At 47.5% G+C, this 27,411-nt stretch overlaps 1 protein-coding gene across 1 annotated transcript in view; it reads right to left on the bottom strand.

Moving 5' to 3' along the window:
• KIFAP3 (kinesin associated protein 3) overlaps positions 1–27,411 on the bottom strand; it is a 1,147,560-nt gene that overhangs the window by 185,832 nt on the left and 934,317 nt on the right. The window contains exon 19 of the mRNA XM_069231084.1: positions 24,385–24,481. Coding sequence (XP_069087185.1) covers positions 24,385–24,481 — 97 coding nt within the window. The remainder of the gene's footprint in view (positions 1–24,384; positions 24,482–27,411) is intronic.

Raw genomic sequence — 27,411 nt, 5'->3', positions numbered from 1 at the left:
TGACACTTGGGTTAAAATCAAACTGGGCAACGGCTCGTTTTTATCTATGCCCATAAAAACCACTGTTAGCCTCAAACAGGGTTGTGTATTAGCACCACTTCTCTTTAATCTGTATATATCAGACCTATCCCCAGTATTGAACGAGCAGTCGGCCCACCCACCAAGCTTAGGAGGCCATCAAGTGTCTAACCTACTCTACGCAGATGACCTGCTGTTGCTAAGCAATACCTGGGTAGGCTTAGAGAAATCCTTGAACTGCCCAGGAGGTTATGCACTAGAAACGACCTAGAAATTAACTATGGGAAGTCTAAAATAATCCCCCTTAACCATAAATCGACCCCACGCCGTAAGTGGCTGTTAAATGGCCAGTACATTGAGGAGGTAGCAGTGTACACATACTTAGGGGTCAGGGTCGACTCCAGGGGAACATTCTCGGTGCACAAAGAAGCAATAATAGAGAAGGCAGAAGCTCTAAACCGGGCTTTTGGCACCCTGGCAAAATTCACCCTGGGGCGGCCCCTAAAACTAATGACCATGATCATGCGAGCTAAAATATTGCCAACCCTTGCATATGGGACGGAAATAATGAGGGGGGCGGAGCTAGCCACACTGGATTAGTTATTAGTGAAATCCTATAAGCAAGGCTTCCAATTACCTAGATCGGCATCTCCGGCCCAGGTCAGACTGGAGTTTTCCCTAACAAAGCAATCATTGGCAAGGTTAGCTGCTTTTGCGAGCAGCTGCTATAAACTCTATTCCTCACCCATGTGGTCTTTAGCAAACCTAGTCTGGCATGAAATCACCCTTGCGAGGGGTAGCAACAATTTTAAGGTCCACTGGAAAAAAAAAAAATTGCTCGGCTTAAACTGAGTGATTTGTGGGATAGCACATTATCAGCACTAGCCTTCAGAAAAGGAGCCAATAAATCGGCCAAGATCTTAAGCCGACTAGAAGATATGGAGGTGCTATCAAACCGATCGCATGGATGGCTAGTCCTTAATTCATATGTGCGGGAAAAGGAACCACGTACCCTATCCACCAAATTACCACAGGAAACCAGGCTGGCTCTCCTACGGATGAGGATGGGAGATTTACCAACTCTGGTCTCCCTCCCGAAATGGAAAAGAGATGCAGGATGGCAAACACAGGTTTGTAGACTTTGCCATCAGACCAGGGAGACCCTAATCAATGTGGTTTGCATCTGCCCAGTTATGGACGACAGAGAAGGGAACTGCTGATGAACGAATCCAACATCTTAGGAGTTCGGTCATGCAGGGCGGCTGTTATAACAGCCCTCGACCCAGTAAATCCAGTCTAGTAAAAGTAAATTGTCTACTCCCATAATACTAGAACCCGCCCGTGGTTACCAGCTATCAGTGATGTAGGGGCTCGGCCCACCCTGAAGGCATCCTCTGAGTAATAGGTGGCCCTGTCCAGTGTTAGTTCAGCTCATTTCTTCTGCCCAATTGTACTTGGTACCCCCGTTGTTTCCAAGAGGGTTACACTCAAGTTTTAGTACTTATTCTTAATGTTGTCTATATTGTATTGTACATTTGTGTTAGGACATTCTTTGGATGTATCTGATGTATCCTTTTAATGGGTTTCTTTTTTTTAATGGTTTTTATTAACCAATACCTACCTATAGGCCTTGAGTTAAGTCACTGAGTGTGTGTTTTCACTTATTGCTTGTGTGTGTGCAACAAATGCTTAACACTACCCTCTGATAAGCCTAACTGCTTGACCACACTGCCACAAATAGAGCATTAGTATTATCTATTATTGCCTCTGTCAAGCCTCTTTGGGAACCCCTGGATTCTGGCACACTATATCTCATTTTGATTCCTACATGTGTGTTTTGCAAATGTGTGCAAATATGCCCACGTTGCTGCCTGACAGATATCAAGGACTGGTACGCCTCGTGCTAGTGCAATGGTAGCTGCCTTACCCCTTGTGGAATGAGTCCTCAAGCACGCAGGAGGCTGATTCTGGGCCAGTGCATAGCAGATTTTAATGCAGAGAACGACCCAGCGAGAAATGGTTTGTTTCAGCACTGTCTGACCCTTTGCTCCCACGTACCCCACAAAAAGCTGGTCATCCACCTGCAACTTTTTTGTGCAGTCAAGGTAGAACGACAACGCCATTTTTGGGTCCAGTCAGTGGAGTGACTTCTCTTCCCCAGAGGGATGGGGTGAAGCAAAGGAGGTGGGTAAAGTGATATTCTGACCCAGATAAATTGGGCCCACCACCTTGTGAAGGAAAGAGGCACATGTTCTGAGAACCACCTTGTATGGAAACATAGTGAGATACAGTGGCGATGATGACGGAGCCTGCATCTCACTCACCCTCCTGGCAGACGTTATTGCCACTAAGAAGGCCGTCTTGATGGTGAGCAGCCAGAGGAGACAGTTGTGTAAAGGCTAGAAGGGAGCACACGTGAGAAATGTGAGGACAAGATTTAAGTCCCATTGAGGCAAAACAAAGGGTGTAGAGGGAAACATATGTTTAAGCCCTTTAAGAAATCTATTGTAGGAAGTTGGCTCTGTATATACTATCTCAAAGTAAGAGATAGTGTGCACAGAGTTCAAGGGTTTCCCTATTTTGTGGTAGTGTGGTCGAGCAGTAGGCGTATCAGAGGGTAGTGTTAAGCATTTGTTGTACACACACAGGTAATAAATGAGGAACACAAACTCAAAGACTTAACTCCAGGCCAATAGTTTTTATATAGAAAAATATATTTTCTTAATTTATTTTAGAACCTCAAGTTCAAGATTTGAAGTAAATACATAAAATGAAAGGTACTCCACACAGGTAAGTTAGGAACTTTGAATTAAAGCAGTAACATACACAGTTTTAGTTAAAATGGCAATAAGCTATTTTAAAAGTGGACACAGTGCAAAAATCAACAGTTCCTGGGGGAGGTAAGTAAAGGTTAGTTTCTAAGGTAAGTTCAAGTTCCTGGGCATAGGCAGCCCACCGTTGGGGGTTCAAGGCACCCCAAAGTTACCGCACCAGCAACACAGGGCCGGTCAGGTGCAGAGGTCAAAGGAGGGCCCAGAACACATAGGTGCCTATGAAGAACAGGGGTGCTCCAGTTCCAGTGTGCCAGCAGGTAAGTACCTGCGTCTTCAGAGGGCACCCCAGAGGGGTTTTGTAGAGCACTGGGAGGGACACAAGTAGGCACACAAAACACACCCTCAGCGGCACAGAGGCGGCTGGGTGCAGTGTGACAAGCAGGTGTCGGGTTGTAATAGAAATCAATGGAGGGACACGGGGGTCACTCTAGCGGTGCAGGCAGGGCACAGGGGGGCTTCTCAGGCCAGCCACCGACTGGGCTAGGCAGAGGGTTGCCTGAGGATCACTCCTGCACTGGAGTTCGGTTCCTTCTGGTCCTGGGGGCTGCGGGTGCAGTGCTTGGTCCAGGCATTGGGCTCCTTGTAACAGGCAGTTGCGGTCAGGGGGAGCCTCTCGATTCTCTCTGCATGCGTCGCTGTGGGGATCCAGGGGGGGTCGTCTCGGCTTACTCACGAGGTCGCAGTCGCCTGGGAGTCCTCCCTGTAGTGTTCGTTCTCTGGAGCTTGAGCCGGGGGCGTCGGGTGCAAAGTGTGAAGTCTCACGCTTCCGGTGGGAAGAGTGAGTTCTTTGAAAGTTGTTAGAAAGTTGCAAAAATGTGGCTGTAGATGAACAGTGCCGCTGTTCTCTGGAGTTTCTTGGTCCTTCGGATTTCAGGGCAGTCCTCTGAGGCTTCAGAGGTTGCTGGTCCCTGTCGGATGCGTCGCTGTGCAGTTTTCTTTGAGTCTGGAGACAGGCTGGTAGGGCTGGGCCCAAAGCAGTTGTCGTCTCCATCGTCTCTGCAGGGCTTTCAGGTCAGCAGTCCTTCTTGTTTCAGGTTGCAGGAATCTGATTTCCTGGGTTCTGGGGTGCCCCTAAATACTAACATTAGGGGTATGTTTAGGTCAGGAGGGCAGTAGCCAATGGCTCCTGTCCTGGAGGGTGGCTACACCCTCTTTGTGCCTCCTCCCTGAGGGGAGAGGGGCACATCCCTATTCCTATTGAGCGAATCCTCCAAAACCAAGATGGAGGATTTCTAAAGGCAGGGGTCACCTCAGCTCAGGGCACCTTAGGGGCTATCCTGACTGGTGGGTGACTTCTCCTTGTTTTTCTCATTATCTCCTCTGGACTTGCCGCCAAAAGTGGGGCCTGTGTCCAGGGGGCGGGCATCTCCACTAGCTTGAGCATCCTGTGGCATTGTAACACAAAGCTTGAGCCTTTGAGGCTCCCTGCTAGGTGTTACAGTTCCTGCAGGGGGGAGGTGGTAATCACCTCCATCCAGTGCAGGCTTTGTTTCTGGCCTCAGAGAGCACAAAGGCTCTCACCGCAGGGGGGCAGAAACACATCTGGCAGGCTGGCACAGACTAGTCAGTCCTGTACTGAAGTACTGGGTAAAATACAATGCCCTCTGTGTGCATTTTGTAATACATCCAACACTGGCAGTGGGTTTATTGTTCTGAGAAGATTGATACCAAACTTCCCAGTATTCAGTGTAGCCATTATGGAGCTGTGGAGTTAGTTTTTGACAAACTCCCAGACCATATTCTTAATATGGCCACACTGTACTTACAATGTCTGAGAATAGACTTAGACACTGTAGGGCATATTGCTCATGCAGCTATGCCCTCACCTGTGGTATAGTGCACCCTGCCTTAAGGCTATACGGTCTGCTAGAGGGGTGACTTACCTATGCCACAGGCAGCATTTTGTGTGCATGGCATTCTGATGGGGATTCCATGTCGACTTTGCCTTTTTCTCCCCACCAACACACACAATCTGCAATGGCAGTGTGCATGTGTTAGGTGAGGGGTCCCTTAGGATGTACCAATTGTGGAAACAATGGTACATTTTTAGTGAACGAATACTGGTGCTGGGGCCTGGTTAGCAGGATCCCAGCACAATTCTTAGTCAAGTCAGCATCAATACCAGTCAAGAAGTGGGGGGTAACTGCAACAGGGAGCCATTTTCCTACATCTATGTACAATAGAAGACTTGAAAAGTAATGGCTGATCTGGCAGCGGAAGGAATGCTGATAAGGCAGAAAGATAGCCCTTCAGAGTACCCAGAGCAGAATCCTGCTGGGCAAGGAATAGTATAAAGAGAAGGATATAAGAAAGAGAACCAGAAAGAGAATCGATAGATCTTTCTGCACAACAATATACAAAGTGTCTCCAATGGCGGGCATATACCGCTTTAGTGGAGGGACGCCTGGCTGCCAAAATAACTTTACAGACTTCAGGAGATATGTCAAAAGCCATCAATTGCCGCCGCTTAACCTCCACGCATGAAGGCACAGAGTTGACAGGTTCAGGTGGAGAACATTCCTCTGTTGCTGCGACAGAAGATCCTCCAGAAGGGGCAGCCTGATTGGAGGATCGATGCCCATTTTAAGAAGCTCAGGAAACCAGATTCTGTGTGCCCAGTCTGGAGCCACTAGGATTACTTCGGTCTGGTCGTTCCTGATCTCCTTGAGAAGTGGTGTGGGCCGAAAGGCATACAGGAGAGCTGAACTACACCTGCAATGAAAATCGTTGCCAAGCGATTGCCGCCTTAGAAACACCAACGTGCAATACTGCTGATATTGCCTGTTCTTTGCGGAGGCGAACAGATCTAACCAAGGATCTCCCCACTGCTGAAAGGGCTCTTGCACCAAATCTAGGTGGAGACACCATTCGTGATCTGTTAAGCATCGACAGCTGATTTCATCCACCCTGGCGTTCAAAGAACCTTCCACATGCTGAACCACAAGGATTATGTCCTGATGATCCAGCCAAGTCCAGAAAGGCAGGGCCTCTTGACAAAGGGTCCAGGACCCAAACTCCCCTGCTTGTTGCAGTATCACATTGCGGTAGTGTTGTCCATGGACACCTGCCCCATATTCCCTTTTACAGCAGGGAGAAATGCCTTTAATGCCAATCAGATCACCCAGAGCTCCAGTAAGTTGATATGGAGTTCGGATTCTGCCAGAGACCAAACGCCTCTGATCTCCACCTCTCCCAGATGCCCCCCCTATTCCAGAAGTGACGCATCTGTCACTACTGTGAGATCTGGCTGGGGAAGGGAGAGGAGACTGCCTCTGACCCAATTGCAGTTCACTAATCACCACTGCAGGTCTTTTGCAGTTCCCTCCGGGATCTGAGCTGTGTCGGTGAGATTCCCCTGATCCTGTGCTCACTGGAACTTCAGGTTCCATTGCAGAGCCCTCATAGGCCATCTGGCATGTTTGACTAACAGGATGCAGGAGGCCATGTGGCCCAGAAGCCTCAGAGTCTGTCTCACCAAAATCCAGGGTAGAGGCCGAAACATCGGCATCATAACCTGAATATCATGGACTCCATACTTGGGAGGATAAGCCCGAAACTGCACTCCATCCAGAACAGCCCCGTTGAAAGGGAGCTTCACAGAGGGAGTCAGGTGTGACTTCGGCACATTTATAGTGAACCCCAGGTCATGCAGGATGTTTTCTGTAGTCTGAAGGTCGGGGACAAGAGCCTGGGGCATAGGAGCCTTCAACAGCCAGTCGTTGAGGTAGAGGAAGACTGAAATCCCTAACCTGCACGGATGAACTGCTACCACCGCCATCACTTTTGTGAACACCAGAGGAGCACTGGTGAGACCGAAGGGAAGCACAGTAAACTGAAAATGCTCGTGCCCCCCTTGAACCGCAAGTAACACCTGTGGGCAGGCAGGATAGAGATGTGAAAATACGCATTCTGCAAGTCCAGCGCTACCATCCAGTCTCCGTGCTCTAAGGCAGACAAGACCTTAGCAAGAGGGAGCATCTTGAATTTCTCCTTTCTGAGGAAGAGATTGATGTCCTGCAAATTCAAATTGGGGTGAAGACACTTGTTCTTTCTGGGAATCAGAAAGTTGCATGAATAACAACCACTGCCTACTTCTGACATTGTGTAGGAAGCTGGCCTGGTGTGTAGTGTGTACCTATGGTACTTACACCTTATACCAGGTATCCCCTCTTAGTGAATTGTAGGCAGTGTCTCGAAGCCAGGTTCTCTAGAGGTAGCTGTGGATGAGCAGCCAAGGCTTATCTAGGAGACATGCAAAGCTCATGCAATACCAATGTAGTCACACAGCACTTATACGTGAAAGAAAACACTCAGTTGTACAAAAATAAAGGTACTTTATTTTTGGAACAAATCACCACAGGATACTAGACAGGTAACCCACCCTTAGGAGGCAAGTAATACACTAAATATATACACTAGTAATGAGAAATAGGCATAGAAAAGGTTAGAAAACAGTGCAAATAGCAATAACCAATAGTGACTCCAGGGGGAGCACAAACGAAGAGTATGGAATCAAAAGATGTCCCAAGCTGGAGTGAAGATTGCAGACGGGTGTCGGTGCAGGAATTCCACCAAAAAGCCTTGGGAAAGTCAAACTCGCAGTTAGTAGAAAAGAGGTGCTGCTGAGGAGCAGCAAGGCCCAGGAGGACTCAACCCAAGTGGGGGACTCACAGGGGACCCTCAGCGCCGCAGAGAGTCCACAGGAACAGAGGCAGCACCCACACGAGCCTCACAGGATGGGGACACAGGAGTCACAGAAGAGGCCCACGCAGCACTACACAAAAGGATCCTATGCCGCAGGAGAACCACGCAGGAGGCTGTGCTTTGCAGGATGGAGTGCAAGGGGCTGGAGCTACATGTCGCCTGAAGATCCCTTGGTGGAGATGAAACAAGCCTTTACAGCTGCAAGAGACGTAGTGAGCTGGGGGGTACTGTCCTGCATGGGAAGGCAAAGGCTTACCTCCACCAAAGTTGGACAGCAGGCAGAGAGGACCAAGAGGACCTCTCCGGACCGCCACCCGTGATGCAGGATGCATACAGCTCAGCAGGAGAGGGGATCCACACAGCCGGTCGTCACTTGTTGTACGTGCCTGCAGTTGCAGGGAAGTGACTCCTTCACTCCAAGGGAGATTCCTTCTTCTTCTTGTGCAGGCTGAAGAGTTGCAGTCTTCTGAGGATGCATGGCTGGGGAAATGTTGCAAATCCAGCAGGAGACGTGAAACAAAGTATCAGAACGGTCTTCTTTGTTGTAGCAGTGTTGTCGGTTCCTGGAGGGTCCAGTCACGGTTCCAGTTGCAAGAAGTCGAAGTGGAGATTGCAGAAGACTCCTGCTGGAATCTTGCAAGCCGAATCTGAGGACCCACCCAAGAGAGAGAGCCTAAATAGCCCTGAAAGTGGGATGTGTCACCAAAGCAGGTAAGCACCTATCATAAGGGTACTCTGAAGTCACCTGCCTGGCCTGGCCACTCAGATTCTCCCAGAGTTCTCTGCCAACCTTGGAAACAAGATGGCAGAATCCAGGGACCCTCTGGAGGAGCTCTGGGCACCACCCCTGGGGTGGTGATGGACAGGGGAGTGGTCACTCCCCTTTCCATTGTCCAGTTTTGTGCCAGAGCACGGACTGGGGGTCCCTGAACCAGTGTGGATTGGTTTATGCATGGAGGGCACCAAATGTGCCCTTCAAAGCAAACCAGTGGCTTGGGGAGGCTACCCCTCCCAAACCAGTCACACCTATTTCCAAAGGGAGAGGGTGTTATCCCCCTCTCCCAAAGGAAATCCTTTGTTCTGCCTTCCTGGGCTTGATCAGATCAAGCAGCAAGAGGGTAGAAACCTGTAAGAGGGTGGCAGCAGCTGGGCTGCCCGGAAAACCCACTAAGACTGGTGGTAGCAATGCTGGGGGTTCTCTAAGGAGCCACAGAGTGCATGGAATCATACTTCCAATGCTTTCAACAGCATTGGGGTATGATTCCAACATGTTAGATACCAAACATACCCAGGTTCGGAGTTACCATTATGTAGCTGGACATAGGCACCTACGTCCAGCACACGTGTAAGATGGCATCCCTGCATGCACAAAATCCAAGAAAATGGATCTGGAGTTTGTGGGGGCACCTCTGCAAGTGCAGGGGGTGCCCTCACACACAGGTACCTGCACCCTGTCCTCTGGGCTAAGAGGGCCTACCATAGGGGTGACTTATAGTGATCTGGTGTAGTGACCTGTAGTGAAAATGGGTGCATGCACCCGTTTCACGCAGGCTGCAATGGCAGGCCTGCAGAACCCTTTCCATGGGTGGGCTCCCTATGGGTGACACAATAACTGCTGCAGCTCATAGGGAACCCCTGGAACCCCAATGCCCTGGGTACCTAGGTACCATAAACTAGGTGTAGGAAAATGCCACTGTTGGCATGGTTATCCCCTAACGTTTTGCCTTTTGTTGATGCCAGCTTAACCAGGCCCCAGCACCAGTGGTCTTTCCGTAAAACTGGGCCGCCGGGTGCGTTGGGTGCAGAGTGTTGGGGACTCACGCTTCAGGAGTGAGGTGGGAGTCAATCTAAAGATGGTTTCTTTGTTGTTTTGGACAGAGATGCTGTCCACAGGAGTTTCTTCGTCCTTTGGGTTTCAGGGCAGTCCTCTGAGTTGGCAGAGGTCGCTGGGCCCGCTGGATGCGTTGCTGTTGCAGGTTCTTTGAATCTGGAGACAGGCCGGTAGGGCTGGGGCCATACAGTTGTCTCCTTGTCTGTGGGGTTTTCAGGTCAGCAGTCCTTCTTCTTGTTAGGTCACCAGGAATCTGTTTTCCTGGGTTTAGGGTCACCTCTAAATACTAAATTTAGGGGTGTGTTTAGGGCTGGAGGGCAGTAGCCAATGGCTACTGTCCCTGATGGTGGCTACACCCTCCTTGTGCCTCCTCCCTTTGGGGAGGGAGGCACATCCCTAATCCTAAGCAAGATGGAGGATTTTCTAAGGCTGGAAGGTGACTCCTCCTTGTTTTTCTCATTATCTCTTCCTGACTTGCCACCAAAAGTGGGGGCTGTGTCCGGGGGATGGCATCTCCACTAGCTGGAGTGTCCTGGGGTGTTGTAACACCAGCCGTGAGCCTTTGAGGCTCACCGCCAGGTGTTACAGTTCCTGCAGGAGGAGATTTGAGGCACCTCCACCCAAGACAGGCTTTGTTCTTGGTCACAGAGTGCACAAAGGCACTCACCCCATGTGGCCAGAAACTAGTTTGGAAGTGGCAGGCTGGCAGAGACCGGTTAGCCTAGCACTAGCAGTTGGGCTAGCATGCAGGGGGCATCTCTAAGATGCCCTCTGAGTGCATTTCTTAATAAATTGCACACTGGCATCAGTGTGGATTTACTGTACTGAGAAGTTTGATACCAAACTTCCTGGTATTCAGTGTAGCCATTATGGAACTGTGGAGTTCGTATCTGACAGACTCCCAGGTCATATACTCTTTATGGCTACCCTGCACTTACAATGTCCAAGGTTTTGCTTAGACACTGTAGGGGCATAGTGCTCATGCAACTATGCCCTCACCTGAGGTATAGTGCACCCTGCCTTAGGACTGTAAGGCCTGCTAGAAGGGTGACTTACCTATGCCACAGGCAGTGGGTTAAGGGCATGCCACTCTAAGGGGAGTGCCATGTCGACTTAGTCATTTTCTCCCCAGCAGCACACACAAGCTGTGAGGCAGTGTGGATGTGCTGAGTGAGGAGTACCCAGGGTGGCATAATACATGCTGCAGCCCTTAGAGACCTTCCCTGCCCACAGGGCCCTTGGTACCATGGGTACCAGTTACAAGGGACTTATCTGTGTGCCAGACCTGTGCCAATTGTGGGAACAAAGGTACAGTTTAGGGAAAGAACACTGGTGCTGGGGCCTGGTTAGCAGGGTCCCAGCACACTTTCAATCATAACTGGCATCAACAAAAGGCAAAAAGATAGGGGGTAACCATGCCAAGGGAGGCATTTTCCTACACCCCCCGACACAAACGACAGAGGATGAGACTAACCTTTCCCAAGAGAGTCTTCACTTTCTAAGTGGAAGAACCTGGAAAGGCCATCAGCATTGGCATGGGCAGTCCCAGGTCTCTGTTCCACTACAAAGTCCATTCCTTGTAGGGATATGGACCACCTCAACAGTTTAGGGTTTTCTCCTTTCATTTGCATCAGCCATCTGAGAGGTCTGTGGTCAGTTTGAATTGTGAAGTACGTACTAAAAAGGTATGGTCTCAACTTCTTCAGAGACCAAACTACAGCAAAGGCCTCCCTCTCAATGGCACTCCAATGCTGCTCCCTGGGGGTAAACTCCTGCTAATAAAAGCAACAGGCTGGTCAAGGCCATCATCATTGCTTTGGGACAGGACTGCTCCTATCCCATGCTCAGAGGCATCAGTCTGCACAATGAATTGCTTTGAGTAATCTGGAGCTTTTAAAACTGGTGCTGTACACATAGCTTGCTTCAGGATATCAAAGACCTTTTGACAGTCCAAGGTCCAGTTAACTTTTCTGGACATTTTCTTAGAGGTCAGTTCTCTGAGGTGTGTCACCATGGATCCATATCCCTTCACAACCCTCCTATAGTACCCAGTCAAGCCAAGGAATGCCCTGAATTGAGTCTGGGTTTTTGGAGTTTCCCAGTCCAGAATAGTCTGGATCTTGGGTTGGAGTGGCTGAATTTCGCCTCCACTTACAAGGTGTCCCAAGTAAACCACAGTGCCCTGCCCTATCTGACATTTAGGTGCCTTGATAGAGGCCTGCTGCTTGCAGAGCCTGCAAAACCTTCCTGAGGTGGACCAGGTGATCCTGTCAGTTGGAGCTAAAGACAACAATATCATCTAGATATGCTGCACTAAAGGATTCCAAGCCAGCAAGGACTTGATTCACCAACCTATAGAAGGTGGCAGGGGTATTCTTTAAGCCAAAGGGTATAACAGTAAACTGATAATGCCCATCACATGTAGAGAATGCTGTCTTTTCTTTTGCTCCAGGTGCCATTTTGATTTGCCAGTACCCTGCTGACAAGTCAAAGATACTTAAGAATTTGGCTGCACCTAATTTGTCAATGAGCTCATCTGCCCTTGGGATGGGGTGAGCATCTGTCTTGGTGACAGAGTTGAGCCCTCTGTAGTCCACACCAAAAAAACTCATCTCTCTCTTTCCGTCTTTGGTGTGAGGTTTGGGGACTGAGACCACTGGGCTAGCCCAGGGACTGTCAGAGTGCTCTGTCACTCCCAACTCCAGCATCTTGTGGACTTCCACTTTGATGCTTTCTTTGACTTGGTCAGACTGTCTGATTTATTTTAGGCCATTTCGCCCCCCCCCCCGGAGGCAGATCGGCCTATTGTTTTTAGGCCGATCTGCCCCCGGGGGGTGGGGGTGGGGGGGGGGGACAGAAACCCCTAGGTGCCAGGGATAAAAAAAATTGTTTTGTTTTTTAGAGGCGGGGGCGACCCCTTAGGCAAGGGTCACTCCCCTGGGGGTCAAATTTATTTTAGGCCATTTCTGCTTCCCTTAGGGGCAGATCGGCCTATTTCTATTAGGCCGATCTGCCCCTGGGGGGCAGAAACGACTTAGGCACCAGGGATTGGTGTGTGTATGTGTGCGTTTTGTTTGGGGGGGCAGCCCTTGGGTAAGGATCGCACCACATGGGGGCATATTACTGTTGGCCATATCTGCCCCCCTTAGGGGCAGATTGGCCTATTTTTGGAAGGCCAGGGAAGATATTTTTTTTAAATTAAGAGGGTGGGGGTATGACCATACCCCCACCCCAAATAAATGGGGCCGAAGTTGTTCTGCCCACCAGTGGGAAGATGGGGCAATTACCCCCATCCACACCCCGGGGAGGGGGGCAGAAAGTCTACTAAATGCCAGGGAATTAAAAAACAAAACAAAAAATAGTGGGGTGGTGGCTACCAACCAGTATGGGCCTGTTTATGCCCCCACCCCAACTGAAGTGGCTAACAGTCTTTCAGCTCTCCCCCTGCACACTAAAACATCTTATCCCACAGCGAGCAAGAGGGCAATTGATTATTTTGGGTTTTGGTTTTACATTTGGGTCATGAGAGCTTGGCTAACTCTCAAAATTGTCCCACTTGGAATGGTGAGGGCTGCACTTTATGGACTTTGGGACGCTGCCATGTAGAAAAATCCACAAGACCGAGACACAGCTGAAAACTAAACATCTGGGTGATTCCAGGGTGGTGTGCTCCACAAGCACCCTGCACCATTTTCTTACCCACAATTCCATGCAAACCTCCAACTTTGCAGGACATCACACATTTTTCCCACATTTTTGTGATGGAACCTTCCGGAATCTGCAGGAATTCACAAAATTCCTACCACCCAGCATAGTCTCATCTCTACCGATAAAAATTCTGCTGCACTTGTCAGCCTAAAAATGATTTTTTTTCCAAACTGCCCTTTTGGACCCACTTTGGTTCCCGCTCAATTTCAACATGTTTTTGGCTCTTCCCTGTCACAAGCACTTGGCCAACCTACACAAGTGAGGTATCATTTTTACCGGGAGACTGAGGGGAACATTGGGTAGTAGGAAATGTGTCCCGGTACAGTGATCCCACACAGAAATGTGGGAAAAATGTGATTTTTTAGCTAAATTTGAGGTTTGCTGAGGATTCTGGGTAAGAAGACACTGGGGGATCCACGCAAGTCACGCCTCCCTGGACTCCCTCGGGTGTCTAGTTTTCAGAAATGTCTGGGTTTGGTAGGTTTCCCTAGATGGCTGCTGAGCCCAAGACCAAAAACGCAGGTGCAACCCCCCCACCAAAAACGGGTAGTTTTGTATTTGATAATTTTGTTGTGTCCAGATAGTGTTTTGGGGCATTTCCTTTCGTGGGCAGTAGGCCTGCCCACAAAAGTGAGGTAAAACCTTTATCGGGAGACTTGGAGGAGCGCTGGGTGGAAGGAAATTCGTGGCTCCTCTCAGATTCCAGAACTTTCTGTCACCGAAATGTGAGGAAAATGTGTTTTTTTTTAGCCATATTTTGAGGTTTGCAAAGGATTCTGGCTAACAGAACCTGATGAGAGCCCCACAAATCACCCTATCTTGGGTTCCCCTAGGTGTCTAGTTTTCAAAACTGTGCAAGTTTGGTAGGTTTCCCTAGGTGCTGGCTGAGCTAGAGGCCAACATCCACAGCCAGGCACTTGCCAAAAACAGCTCTGTTTTCTTTGGGAAAATGTGATGTGTCCCCGTTGTGTTTTGGGGTATTTCTTGTTGCGTGCGCTAGGCCAACCCACACAAGTGAGGTACTCTTTTTATTGGGAGACTTGGGGGAATGCTGGGTGGATGGAAATTTTTGGCTCCTCTCAGATTCCAGAACTTTCTGTCACCAAAATGAGAGGAAAAAGTGTTTTTTGGCCAACTTTTGAGTTTTGAAAAGGATTCTGGGTAACAGAACCTGGTCAGAGCCCACAAGTCACCCCATCTTGGATTCCACTAGGTGTCTTGTTTTCAAAAATGCGTAGGTTTGGTAGGTTTCCCTAGGTGCTGGCTGAGCTAGAGGCCAAAATCTACAGCTAGGCACTTTGCAAAAAACATGCCAGATTTCAATGTAAAAATGTGATGTGTCCATGTTGTGCTTCCTGTCGCGCGCATTAAGCCTTCCCACGCAAGTGAGGTATCATTTGTATCGGGAGACTTGGGGGAACACAGAATAGAAAAACAAGTGTAATTTTTCCTTGTCTTTCTCTACATTTGTTCCTTCCAAATGTAAGACTGTGTGTAAAAAAGACATCTACTTGAGAAATGCCCTGTAATCGACATGCTAGGAATTCAGAGATGTCCAAGTAACCACTGCTTCTCAACACCTTATCCTGTGCCCATTTTGGAAATACAAAGATTTTCTTGATATCTATTTCTCACTTTTTATATTTCACCAAATTAAATGCTGTATGTCCATTATACAATGAAAACCTGTTGCAAGGTGCATCTCCTTTATTGGCTCTGGGTACCTAGAGTTCTTGATGAACCTACAAGCCCTATATATCCCCGCAACCAGAAGTGTCTAGCAGATGTAACGGTATATTGCTTTTGAAAATATGACATTGCATGAAAAAGTTAGAGAGTAAAACGTGAAGAAAAATGACTGTTTTTTCACCTCAATTTCAATATTTTTTTATTTCAGCTGTTATTTTCTTTAGAAAACACTTGTAATATCTACACAAATTAACCCATGCTGAATTCAGAACGTTGTCTACTTTTCAGAAATGTTTAGCGTTCTGGGATCCAGCATTGGTTTCACACCCATTTCTGTCACTAACTGGAAGGAGGCTCAAAGCACAAAAAATAGTAAAAATGGGGTAATGTTCCAGTAAAATGCCAAAATTGTGTTGAAAAATGTGGTTTTCTGATTCAAGTCTGCCTGTTCCTGAAATCTGGGAAGATGGTGATTTGAGCACTGTAAACCCTTTGTCGATGCAATTTTCAGGGAAAAAAACCCCAAGCCTTCTTCTGCAGCCTTTTTTCCCCATTGTTTTTAAAAAAACTAAATTTCGCTGTATTTTGGCTAATTTCTTGGTCTCCTCCAGGGGAACCCACTTACTCTGGGTAACTCTAGAATCCCTGGGATGCTGGAAAAAAGAACGCAAATTTGGGGTGGCTGGCTTATGTGGACAATAAGTTATATGGCCTAAACGTGAACTGCCCCAAATTGCCAAAAAAAAGGCTTGGCACAGGAGGGGAAAAGGCCTGGCAGCGAAGGGGTTAAATTTGTCACACTGGCCCCCCTTATAAGTCCATAGTTGCCTCAGAGCCGTTGATCAGTGGATGACCTGGTGCCATCTCAAACTAAATACCTCCAAAACAGAAATACTCATATGTGGTGACTGGAAAAATTATGACCCTCTGTGCGTCTGGCCTGACTATCTTGGACCACCTCCTCAATTATCCAAGGAAGTTAAAAACATAGGAATCACCATGGATTCCAAGTTAACTATGAATGCCCAAGTAGACAAATTGGCACAAACAAGCTTCATCACCTTGAAGACTTTACGACTCATCTTCCCCCACCTCGGATTTCCACAAAGGTGCAAGCTACTATCTCACGTGTACTATCCAAACTGGATTATGCCAATGGCCTCTACCATGGATCATCTCTATCTGTTATGAAAAAACTACTACGTATCCAGAATTCCGCAGCCAGGCTACTATTACATGTAAAGCTGCAAGCCCACATCTCCCCTGCCTTGAGAGCACAACACTGCTTACCCGTTGCCAGAAGATGCACTTTCTAGCTGCTTTGTATCCCCCACAAAGCTATACATGGAACAGGACCGCTTTTTATCAGAAAGAAAATTACCAAATACATCCAACAAAGAACTCTCCGCTCAAGATTGGCACCCCGCCTTAGAACACCACCATACAAGAAAAAGACTATAGGTGGTACATCCTTCCCCGTCCAAGCAGCCAAACTATGGAATTCATTACCCCCAACTATAAGAGCCACAGATAACTCTCTTGTCTTCAGAAAACTACTCAAGAGTTGGCTCTTTCCTTCATAACCACCATATTCAAACAACTATGAACCGCATATGCCTATGTTGATAAATATTTTTTCAGATTAAGTGTATATTTCTATTTATTTATAGTTTCTTTAGAAAATATGTATCGCTACTATGACATAACAATAAAATACACACACACTCTTTAAACCTGTTTGACTAAGTATTTTTTACCCATGGTTTCTAATTATGTATTGTGTGTGCATATGTGTGTGTGTGTATATATGTATGTATGTGTATATTTTGTTTCTGTGCTTGGCATGTTCGTGGATCATTGCATGGCTCCTGGGTGGGTTGTTATACTAGATATCTATGAATTCCTGCTCTCATCTTATCACACTTATCTACTCATCATCATATGTCATGTCTCTATCAAACTATCCTCCATTCTCACTCTGACTCATCCCAAATCCCTTCTACTACTTTCATCTCCTAAATAACTCTGCCTAAGCTCTTGCCCTTTGCTTCCACATCTAACTCACCAAACCTCACTCTACTACTGTGACCTCCCACACAACCCTACTAAATTCTCCCACATTTATCTCACCCTGCTACTATGCTCTCCCTAACCCTTCCACATACTCTTCCCTCCTCCGCCCCCCTTTACTCATCCCAAGCCTTTGGGTTGAGTAAATGAAGGATATACTGCCAATTAACACTTCTGGATTTCTTTCCTCCTCCACCCCTCCATTTCTCCAGTCAATCTAACTAACAAACTCTCATATCCGCAGCTCAAATTAACTCATAATAATACTAAAACTGTACTCATTATTTCCCGATACTAATCCATCACTAATTCTTGTTGGGTTCCAGACTAGCATGCTACTCATCGAAAAGCACTTCAACGCCTCGACAGGGGTAGTAAGCGCTATATAAATACGATTACAATACAATACAATACAATAGTATATGGTACCTAGGTACCCAAGGCATTGGGGTGCCAGGAGATCCCTATGGGCTGCAGCATTTCTTTTGTCACCCATAGGGAGCTCAGACAAACCCTTGCACAGGCCTGCCATTGCAGCCAGCCTGAAATAACGCACACATTATTTCACAGCCATTTTCACTGCACTTAAGTCATTTATAAGCCACCTATATGTCTAACCTTTACTTGCGGAAGGTTGGGTGCAAAGTTACTAAGTGTGAGGGCACCCTTGCACTGGCAAAGGTGCCCCCACATAACCAAGGCTTGTTGGCGACTTCCAACATAAAATCACGTCTGCATCCAACTTCACGTCGTGGGACATCTTCTGGACTTGGTCCACTTCTTTTGCAGGTCTTCAGGTCCAGGAATCCAGCAGTTGTTCTTTGCAGACTTGGTTGGTTACTGCAAAATCCCAATCACGAGGGTAGTGTGTCCAAAGGAAACTTGCAGTACTTCACTCCTGCTTTTCTGGGCTCTGAGGTGGGGTAATTTACTTGCCTTTACTGCATTCTTACTCTCCCACCGATTCTGCACACACTACACTTGTCTAGGGGGGAATTTGTGATTTGCATTCCACTTTCTTAGTATATGGTTTGTGTTGCCCCTAGACCTATTTTCTCCCATTGCATTCTATAGCATGTCCTATTGTTTGCACTGTCCTATGACTAATTACTTGCCTAATTTTGGTGTCTAGTGTATATATTGTGTCTAATACTTACCTACAGAAGGAGTATTGTCTCCAAGATATTTCTGGTACTGTGTCACCCAAATGAATACCTTTATTTTTGGTAACACTGAGTATTGTCTTTACTTGTGTATAAGTACTGTGTAACTATCAGTGGTATTGCATGAGCTTTGCATGTCTCCTAGTTTAGCCTAAGCTGCTCTGCTATAGCTACCTCTATCAGCCTAAGCTGCTAGAACACCGCTACGTCACTAATAAGGGATAACTGGACCTGGTATAAGGTGTAAGTATCCAAGTTAACCACTACAAACCAGGCCAGAGTCCTACACATGGCTTCATGGGTCTTGAGCTCTACCTCAGCCCATGCTGAGGACTTCAGGTCATTCCCTAGCAGACATTCAGCTGGAATTGCAGAGGAGTCTACCACCTGTTTCAGGCCAGTGAACCTTCCCCATTCTGAAGTTACCATTGCCATGGGATGGACTTTAGTTTGATTGTCAGCATTAGTGACTGGATTTGTCTGTCCAGCCAGGTACTGTCCTGGGGAAACAAGTTTGTCTGTCACCATAGTGACACTGGCACCTGTATCCATCAGGGCTTCTACTCTAGTCCCATTGATCACGAGCTGCTGCCTGTATTTTTGTATGTTAGGTGGCCAGGCAGCAAGTGTGGCTAAATCCATCCCACCGTCTGAGACTAATGTAGCTTCAATGTGGACCCTGATTTGCTCTGGACTGTAGATCCTACCTGGAGACTGGTTATTCCAGTGCTAACTGGAGTAGTATTTGTTGTGGGACTTTTCTTTGGACAAGCCTTGTCTCCAGTTTGGTGTCCATGCTGTCTACAGTTTTGACACCAGGCCTTCTTGGGATCAAAGTTTATATCCTTATACCCATTTGTGGAATGTGAAGAGGCAAGGGCCCACCTCCCTAAGCGGGTTTTTGGGGCCCTTTAGAAGACTGCTTACTTTTGCCCTTGGATGTCTTACCACTCTTCTCCTGGGGAGGCTTTGTGACCCCTTTCTTTTTGTCATCCCGTGTGGAAGTCTTGGTCACCCTAGTCTTGACACAGTGGTCTGCCTTCTTTCCTAATTCTTGGGAAGAAATTGGACCTAGGTCTACCATATGTTGATGCAGTTTGTCATTGAAGCATTTACTTAACAGAAGTTCTTTCATAAACAAGTTCATAATCACTTACACCACTGCCAGTTATACAACCATCTAGTGTTTTGACTGAAGTCAACAAAATCAACTCAGGTCTGGCTGGAGGATTTTTGAGCCCCCCTGAACCTAATCCTGTACTCCTCAGTTGAGAATCCAAAGCCCTCAATCAGGGTAGCCTGTATGAGGTCAAAATATTCTGCATCTTTACCAGAGAATGTGAAGAGTCTATCCCTACACTTTCCAGTGAACATTTCCCAAAAGGAGGGCTCCCCATTAAGATTTGCTTACTTTTCTGGTTGCACAAGCCCTCTCAAAAGCTGTGAACCACTTGGTGATGTCATCACCATCTTCATATTTGGTTACAATCCTTTAAGGGATTTTTGTCAGTATTCTCTCTGATCCTATTTAAGTTGCTGCCACCATTGATGGGATTTAAAGCCATCTCCTGTCTTTCCCTTTCTATGGCTAGGAGCTGCTTCTCAAAAACCAATATTTTGGCCATCCTGGCTAACAGGATGTCCTCTTCATTGAGGCTGTCCTCAATGCTTACAAAGGCACTGGACTCCCCTGTGGAAGAACCAGGCTCTCTGACTATGATTTCTGGAGTCAGGGTTCTGGGAACCCTGTCTTCCCTATTTAGGGCAGGAGTGGGGAGTTCTTCCTCCTGTTTACTAATTTCCCCATCTGAAAGAGTATCCTCCAACTCAGAGGGGTGGTCCCTTGTGAACTCTGCCAAGAGCTCCTGGAGCTTTGCCTTGGTATGGTTGGACCCAGTCTTTATCTTTTTTTATCTTACAGAGAGACCTTAACTCTGACATCCCTAGATGCAGGTAAGGTGTGAGGTTGAGTTCCATCGCTGTCTCATCTGTGTGGCTCATTATCACTCTAAAAGTTGGGATTACTTTTTAAGAATCTAAAAACTACTTCTAGAACTTAAATCCAAACTTTAACAAACTTTTAAACTCTAAAAGAAATGCTAACAGGGACTTACACAAGGCCCTAGCAAGACTTTTAAAAAAATTAGAAAAATAGTAAAAAAAACTCAAAAATCTATTTCTAATGACAATTTTTTGAATTTTGTCATGTGATCGGGTATTGGCTGAGTAGTCCAGCAAATGCAAAGTCTTAGACCCCACCGATGATCCACCAATGTAGGACAATAGCTGTGCACAGAGTCCAAGGGTTCCCATTAGAAGTTGATAGTGGTAAAATTAGATAATTCTAATGCTCTATTTTGTGGTAGTGTGGTCGAGCAGTAGGCATATCAGAGGGTCCTGTTAAGCATTTGTTGTACACACACAGACAATAAATGAGGAACACCCACTCAAAGACTTAACTCCAGGCCAATAGGTTTTATATAGAAAAATATATCTTAGAGCAACAAGATTCAAAATTTGAGGTAAGTACATAAAATGCAAGGTGCTTCACACTGGTAAGTACAGAACTTTGATTTAAAACAGTAGTACACACAGTTTTGATAAAATTGGCAATAAGCTACTTTAAAAGTGGACACTGTGCAAAAATCAACAGTTCCTGGGGGAGGTAAATTTGGTTAGGTTTCTCAGGTAAGTAAAGCACTTACACAGTCAGTCTCCTGGGCATAGGCAGCCCACCGTTGGGGGTTCAAGGCAACCCCAAAGCCACAGCACCAGCAACACAGGGTCTGTCAGGTGCAGAGGTCAAAGGAGGGCCCAAAACACAAAGGTGCCTATGGAGAACAGGGGTGCTCCGGTTTCAGTCTGCTAGCAGGTAAGTAAGAATCTGCATCCTCGGGGAGCAGACCAGGGGGGTTTTGTAGAGCACTGGGGTGGACACACACAAGCACACAAAACACACCCTCAGCAGCACAGGGGCGTCCGGGTGCAGTGTGCAAGATAGGCATCGGGTTTCATATTGAAAGCAATGGAGGAACCCGGGGGTCACTCTGGCGATGCAGGCAGAGCACAGGGGGGCTTCTCGGGCCAGCCACCAACTGGGCTAGGATGAGGGCCGCCTGATGGTCACTCCTGCACTGGTAGGGGGTTCCTCTCATTCCTGGGGCTGCGGGTGCAGTGCTTGGTCCAGGCGTTGGGTTCCTTTGTTACCAGGCAGTCGCAGTCAGAGGGAGCATCTGGATCCTCTCTGAAGGTGTCGCTGTGGGGTGTTGACTCAGGGTGTCCACGTTGTTGGAGTTGCCTGGGAGTCCTCTCTGCAGTGTTGGTTGTCCTGCTGAACTCGAGCCAGGGACGTCGGGTGCAGAGTGTGAAGACACGCTTCTGGGGGGAAGTGAGAGTCTCTTTAAAAGTTGTTTCAAAGTTGCAAGTTTGTTGCAGTTTCAGAACAGTGCCGCTGTTCTCCGGAGGTTCTTGGTCCTTTGGGTGCAGGGCAGTCCTGTGAGTCCTCAGAGGTCGCTGGTCCCACTGGATGCGTTGCTGTGCAGGTTCTTTGAGTCTGGAGACAGGACAGTGAGTCTGGAGCCAAGTCAGTTGTTGTCTCCGTCATATCTGCGGGGCTTTCAGGTCAGCAGTCCTCCTTCTTGTTGTAGGTTGCAGGAATCTGATTTCTGGGGTTCAGGTTCACCTCTAAGTACTAAATTTAGGGGTGTGTTTAGGTCAGGGGGCAGTAGCCAATGGCTACTGTCCTTGAGGGTGGCTACACCCTCCTTGTGCCTCCTCCGTGAGTGGAGGGGGGCACATCCCTATTCCTATTGGGGGAATTCTCCAAAATTAAGATGGAGGATTTCTAAGGGCAGGGGTAACCTTAGTTCAGGGCACCTTAGTAGCTCTCCTGACTGGTAGGTGACTCCTCCTTGTTTTTCTCATTATCTCCTCTGGACTTGCCGCCAAAAGTGGGGGTAGTGTCCGGAGGGGAGGGCATCTCCACTAGCAGGGATGCATTGGGTTGCTGTAACAACAGGCATGAGCCTTTGAGGCTCACCGCCAGGTGTTACAGTTCCTGCAGGGTGAGGTGAGAAGCACCTCCACCCAGTGCAGGCTTTGTTCCTGGCCACAGAGTGACAAAGGTAGTCACCCCATGTGGCCAGAAACTTGTCTGGTTGTGACAGGCTGGCAGGAACTGGTCAGCCTAACATTAGGAGTCAGACTGACATGCAGGGGGCATCTCTAAGATGCCCTCTGTGTGCATTTTGCAATAAATCCCACACTGGCATCAGTGTGCATTTATTGTGCTGAGAAGTTTGATACTAAACTTTCTAGGTTTCAGTGTAGCCATTATGGAACTGTTGAGTTCGTATTTGACAGACTCCAAGACCATATACTCTTTATGGCTACCCTGTACTTGGCTTGGTCAGCACCGGCTTCTGGTATGTTGGACACTGGTCACTAGCTGGTGAGAAGAAAGGTCTGGTCACTCGCTGATCATAGGCACGGTCGACACCGGTCAAAGGCAGGCACATCACTTGTCATTGATACTCACTGGAAGGAGGTACACTGGTCTGTGGCTAGGAGGTTACTGGCCACTGGTAGGCTGGAATTTGGTATCTTGCTGGCAACACGAAGGGTCAGTACTAACTTCAGGCTGATGTTCAGGCACGGTGGGCATTGGCCGCAGGCTTTTTATTTATTACCACGGTTGCAGTGTGGATGCTGGTCGAATCTAGGTAGAGAGATGCTGGCTCAAGGTGCTGGTCCTTGGTGCGGTATGTGCTGGGTGGTACTTGCTTTGGGGGCCTTGCTCCCCCGCTGCTCGCTCTGTGCTCCTTCTCGGCTCCTGGTACAGTGGCCCGACAGTTCCCCTCGCCGCAACAGAGGCGCACCCCTAGTTACAAGGCAAGGGATGGAGGGGAGTCCAGAAGAGGTGGTGAGGTAGGGTAGGGGGCGGAGCCATCATCCAAAGCACGGAACCCAAGCTTGTTTTACTCCTCTTGCTAGCACTGTCCGCTTTGTTGTTGCACTGTTTTAAGTGGCTTAGAACAGCTGTACCAATTTCAAGCACTAGGTAGGAGTTCACGTTTACTCCAATTTTAATGTGGCAACACGATTCCTGTCAGCCCTCAAAGTGAGAGGACCAGCAGCTGTCAGTCCTCAAAGGGACAGGACCAGCAGCTGTTGTTGTTCGATACATTTTTCATTTTTAATACGGCATGCAGCTTCAGCGTCACAGAGAGAGAGGAAAGACACTGGCCAGTGTCCAGTAAGAAGGACTGGAAGGAGTACTTTGTCCACAGGCTACCCGACGGCAAGAACAACGAAGAAGACAACAGAAAGTGAAGAAGGATGACATACTGGCTAATCAGAAGCATGTAAATCAGAGCGACATTGGTGAAAGTCAATGGTAAGTTCAGGTAAGTAAGAGGCTGATTCTAAGCCCCTTTTAAGTTTTTTTTTTTTAATCACAAAAGATTTTGCAAGCATGCACGCAAGCAAAAGAGCAGGCAAAACCTAAAAAGCTGCCAGAGAGTGTCAACATATGCATGCAACACTACATGTTCACTTACACCTCAAGAGGCTGCGGTGGCCATTTTTTATTACCATTCCAAGATAGTGGACTCTCATTTTGGAGAAGTAAATTAAGAAACACCAGAGGCGTACACATTATTTAGAAAGGAGTGGCCTGGTAGCAAATGGCAGTTGACAGTATCTTCAAAAAAGAAAAAAAGTGTAACTGGAAAAAAAACAGGCAAAGAGGGGCTGGGGAGTAAATGATAAAGGGAGAGGGCTGGGGAGGTTAGATAACACAGTCAGCCAGCAGGAGCATTGGGGAGCAGAGAGGAGTGGAGGAACAGCGGAGGAGTTGGTGGTGGTAGAGGAAAAACGTACAAAAACACAAGTGGGACAGGGATGTGAGGGAGAGCAATGGAAGAGTTTGGGGGTGGGAGGGATAGGGGAAACACTGCAGAGGTCACAACATGTACTCCCATGAAGCACTGAAAGAAAAATAAAGCAGTCCCTGCCGGTCAGTTGTGAATGGATACAAATCATCTATTCTAAAGGATTATAAAGAAGCTGTGTTCCACTGGAGTGAGAATCACAAGAAAAGGAAGGAAAGCCATAAAATATGAAGCAAGCAAATGAGACTGACATAAAAAGCAACCAATGATAAGCAATCAGCTGAACCAAAGCCTTCTGCAATTATCAGTATTATACACAATAGGTCTTTGACAACTAAATGCTAAACGTTTCCTATAAGCAAGACCTAAAAAAGGAAGCACAACATGGTGGAATATCTGTTTTCTCGTGCTGCACAACAATACACATTCTAGGAACAAATAAGAAAACAGCTACCTTTCAAAATGAAATTACCTACCCACTGGTGAAGGGATGCTGCCCAACTAAGTCACCATTTTGAATATGATAATCACTGAAGAAATCTGGACTTGTTCCATCTGAAGTTATCAATCCCTCTACAAACACAAAATACAAAAAACCTTAAATGCCACTGACTCCGATTTCATTGTTGTAATTTTCACGTCCATACATTTAGTGAACAAAATTTTTCTTTCCTGAGTACTCCTTTGTTTTGTTACCAGCACATGTTCAGTAAACTAGGGGGGGGAGAGAAAGAGTTCATAGGTTAATCACTGCTGAATTGGATGGAAAGATTGAGCATATATATATAAGCTGACGAATCACTTAGGGCTAATAAAGGGTAGCCATTTCCTTCTACACATTGCTGCATCACAGGTCACTGACTGCTCTGTTTGTAACCAATTCGGTGTTAGACCTTTTAAAACTAAGTATGTTTTTACCTTTTACTAGTATTAGTCTGTGTCATAACATCTAGGCTCAAATGAACAAGTTACTTACCTTAGGTAACATTCTTTCTGGAGGATACTCAATAGAACCGCAAATGCCTCACCTTCTGAATTCCACCAGGCTCCAGTCTGCACCAGTGACTTTTCCAGCAAGTGATCTCATGCACTGCATGGGTGAGTCCAGACTCCTTGGCTGCATCACATCATGTACCTTCAGTAACACCTTATCTGTTAGAGGCACTATCCAACTGCAGATTCATTACATTAGATTATTTCCCAGTTGTCAGACTGCATAAGAAAACCTTTGGTGAGCAGTACCCCTGCCAGCCAGTAGGTGGCGTTATTCGGCTATGCATGCCGTCATCCACACAAAAAGTGACATGCACGGTGCCTATATAGGCACTACCCCAGCACCTTGAAATCAGTTTCTTTTTGTGATTTTCCACACCAGAAGCCGGTACCACGAAGAGAACTTGCCACAGGTGCACTAAACTAGAGCTCTTAAAAAGCGGATAACCCTTTACTCCAAAACCCCTTTTGCAGAGCAGGGAGGATAGGTGGGTCTGTAAGGTATCTGAGGCTAGAGACTCTAGCAGATAAGGTATTACTGAAGTAAAGTAACTTGTTCATCTGATAGAGACTTCTAGCATCAGATTCCTTACCTTAGAATAGATACCCAACCAATACCTGCCCAAAGGTGGGGCTGCAATACGGATTAGACGAAGAAGTCTCGTAGGACCGAACTGGAAAGTGACCGTCACGCCAGACCTGACTGCTCAGGCAGTGGTCCTGTGTAAACATGCAAGGAAACCCACGCTGCTGTCTGACAGATATCCAGGACAGGAAAACAGTGAGCTAACACAATGGGTGCAGGCTTGGCTCTGGTAAAATGGTCTAACAAGTCTACAGGGGGTTGTTTTTGGGCCAATGCGTAGCAGATCTTGATCCTCCACCCGGAACTCTTGTGCAGTCAAGGTAGACCGATAATGCTCTTTTAAAGCCCAGTTGATGGAGTCTCTCCTTTTCTTTAAAGGGGTGAGGCAGAGTGTCGAAGGTAAGCAGAGTAATGGAGCGGCCTACGTGAAAGGGAGTTACCACCTTCAGTAAAAAGGATACTCAAGTCCGAAGGACAAACTTGTCTTGATCGATGTAAAGGTACGGAGGATATGACGACAGGGCCTCCAACTCATTGACTGTCTAGGCAGATATTATCCCCACTAAGAAGGCCGTTTTCATGGTGAGAAGCTTGAATGAACACTTGTGCAGTGGCTCAATGGGATCACACATCAGAAATGTGAGAACTAAGTTGAGGTCCCACTGTTGCATAATGAAAGGTGGTACCGGGTGTAAAGTACCCTCTTTTTAGCATGGTTAACCCCACTTTTTGTCTGCTATCAGTATGTTTAGACTGTTTTCATTGGGATCCTGTTAACCAGGATCCCAGTGACTGAGCTCTCTCCCCTAAATCTGGTTACTTCTGCACCCTTTACACCCCACAATTGGCATAGTTGTGTACCCCTGTAAGTCCCTAGTATATGGTACCAAGGTATGCAGGACACCGGTACACTAGGGATCTCCCATGGGCTGCAGCATGTATTTTGCCAGCCATGGGAGCCCTTGCAAAATGTCTGCAGGCCTGCCATTGCAGCATGCATGAAAAGGTGCATGCACCCTTTCACTACAGGTCAGTACACCAGGTCACTGTGAGTCACCCCTATGGTAGGCCCTTTTAGACCAAAGGGCAGGGTGCAGGTTCCTGTGTGTGAGGGCACCCCTCCATGAGCAGAGGTGTCCCTATGAACTCCAATTCCAATGCACTGGACTTCATAAGTGCGGGGAAGCCATTTTTTTGCGTGTACTGGCCACAGGTCACACTACCTGTGGTCCAGCTACATAATGGTAACTCCGAACCTGGGCATGTTTGGTATCAAACATTTCGGAATCATACCCCAATACTGGTGTCAGTATTGGTGGCATGATTCCATGCACTGTGGGGGCTCCTTAGAGGACCCCCCCCCCCCCCCAGTATTGGTTCTACCAATCTTCCAGGGTTTACAGGCAGCCCACGCTGCTGCCACCCCCTCAGACAGGGTTCTGCCCTCCTGCTGCTTGATCAGCTCAAGCAGAGGAAGGCAGAACAAAAGATTTCATGTCGGTGAGGGGATGCAACACCCTCTCCCTTGGTAATAGGTGTTTCAAGGCTGGAAAGGGTAGCCTCCCTACGCCATTGGCTTGCTTTTAAGGGTACATTTGGTGCCCTCCCTGCATAATTTTGTTTGGACCAGTCCAGGGACACCCGGTCCCTGCTCTGGCGCGAAAGCCCACAAAGGAAAAGGGAGTGACCACTCCCCTGTCCATCACTACCCCTGGGGTGGTGCACAGAGCTCCTCCAGGTGGCCACTTCATTCTGCCATCTTGAAAGCAAGATGTGCAGAGGCCCCTGGGAGCATCTGGTTGGTCATAATAGGTAGATGACATCAGTGACCCCCACTGATAGGTGGTCACCCCGCAGAGTGACAAAGCCTTGGTATGGCTATTTAGGGACTCCCTTGCTGGTGGGTCACCCGGTTTCGGGGTGC

Source organism: Pleurodeles waltl, chromosome 4_2 (genome assembly GCF_031143425.1).
Source record: "Pleurodeles waltl isolate 20211129_DDA chromosome 4_2, aPleWal1.hap1.20221129, whole genome shotgun sequence".
Taxonomy (NCBI): domain Eukaryota; kingdom Metazoa; phylum Chordata; class Amphibia; order Caudata; family Salamandridae; genus Pleurodeles; species Pleurodeles waltl.
This window is presented reverse-complemented; position numbering and strand designations above follow the sequence as displayed.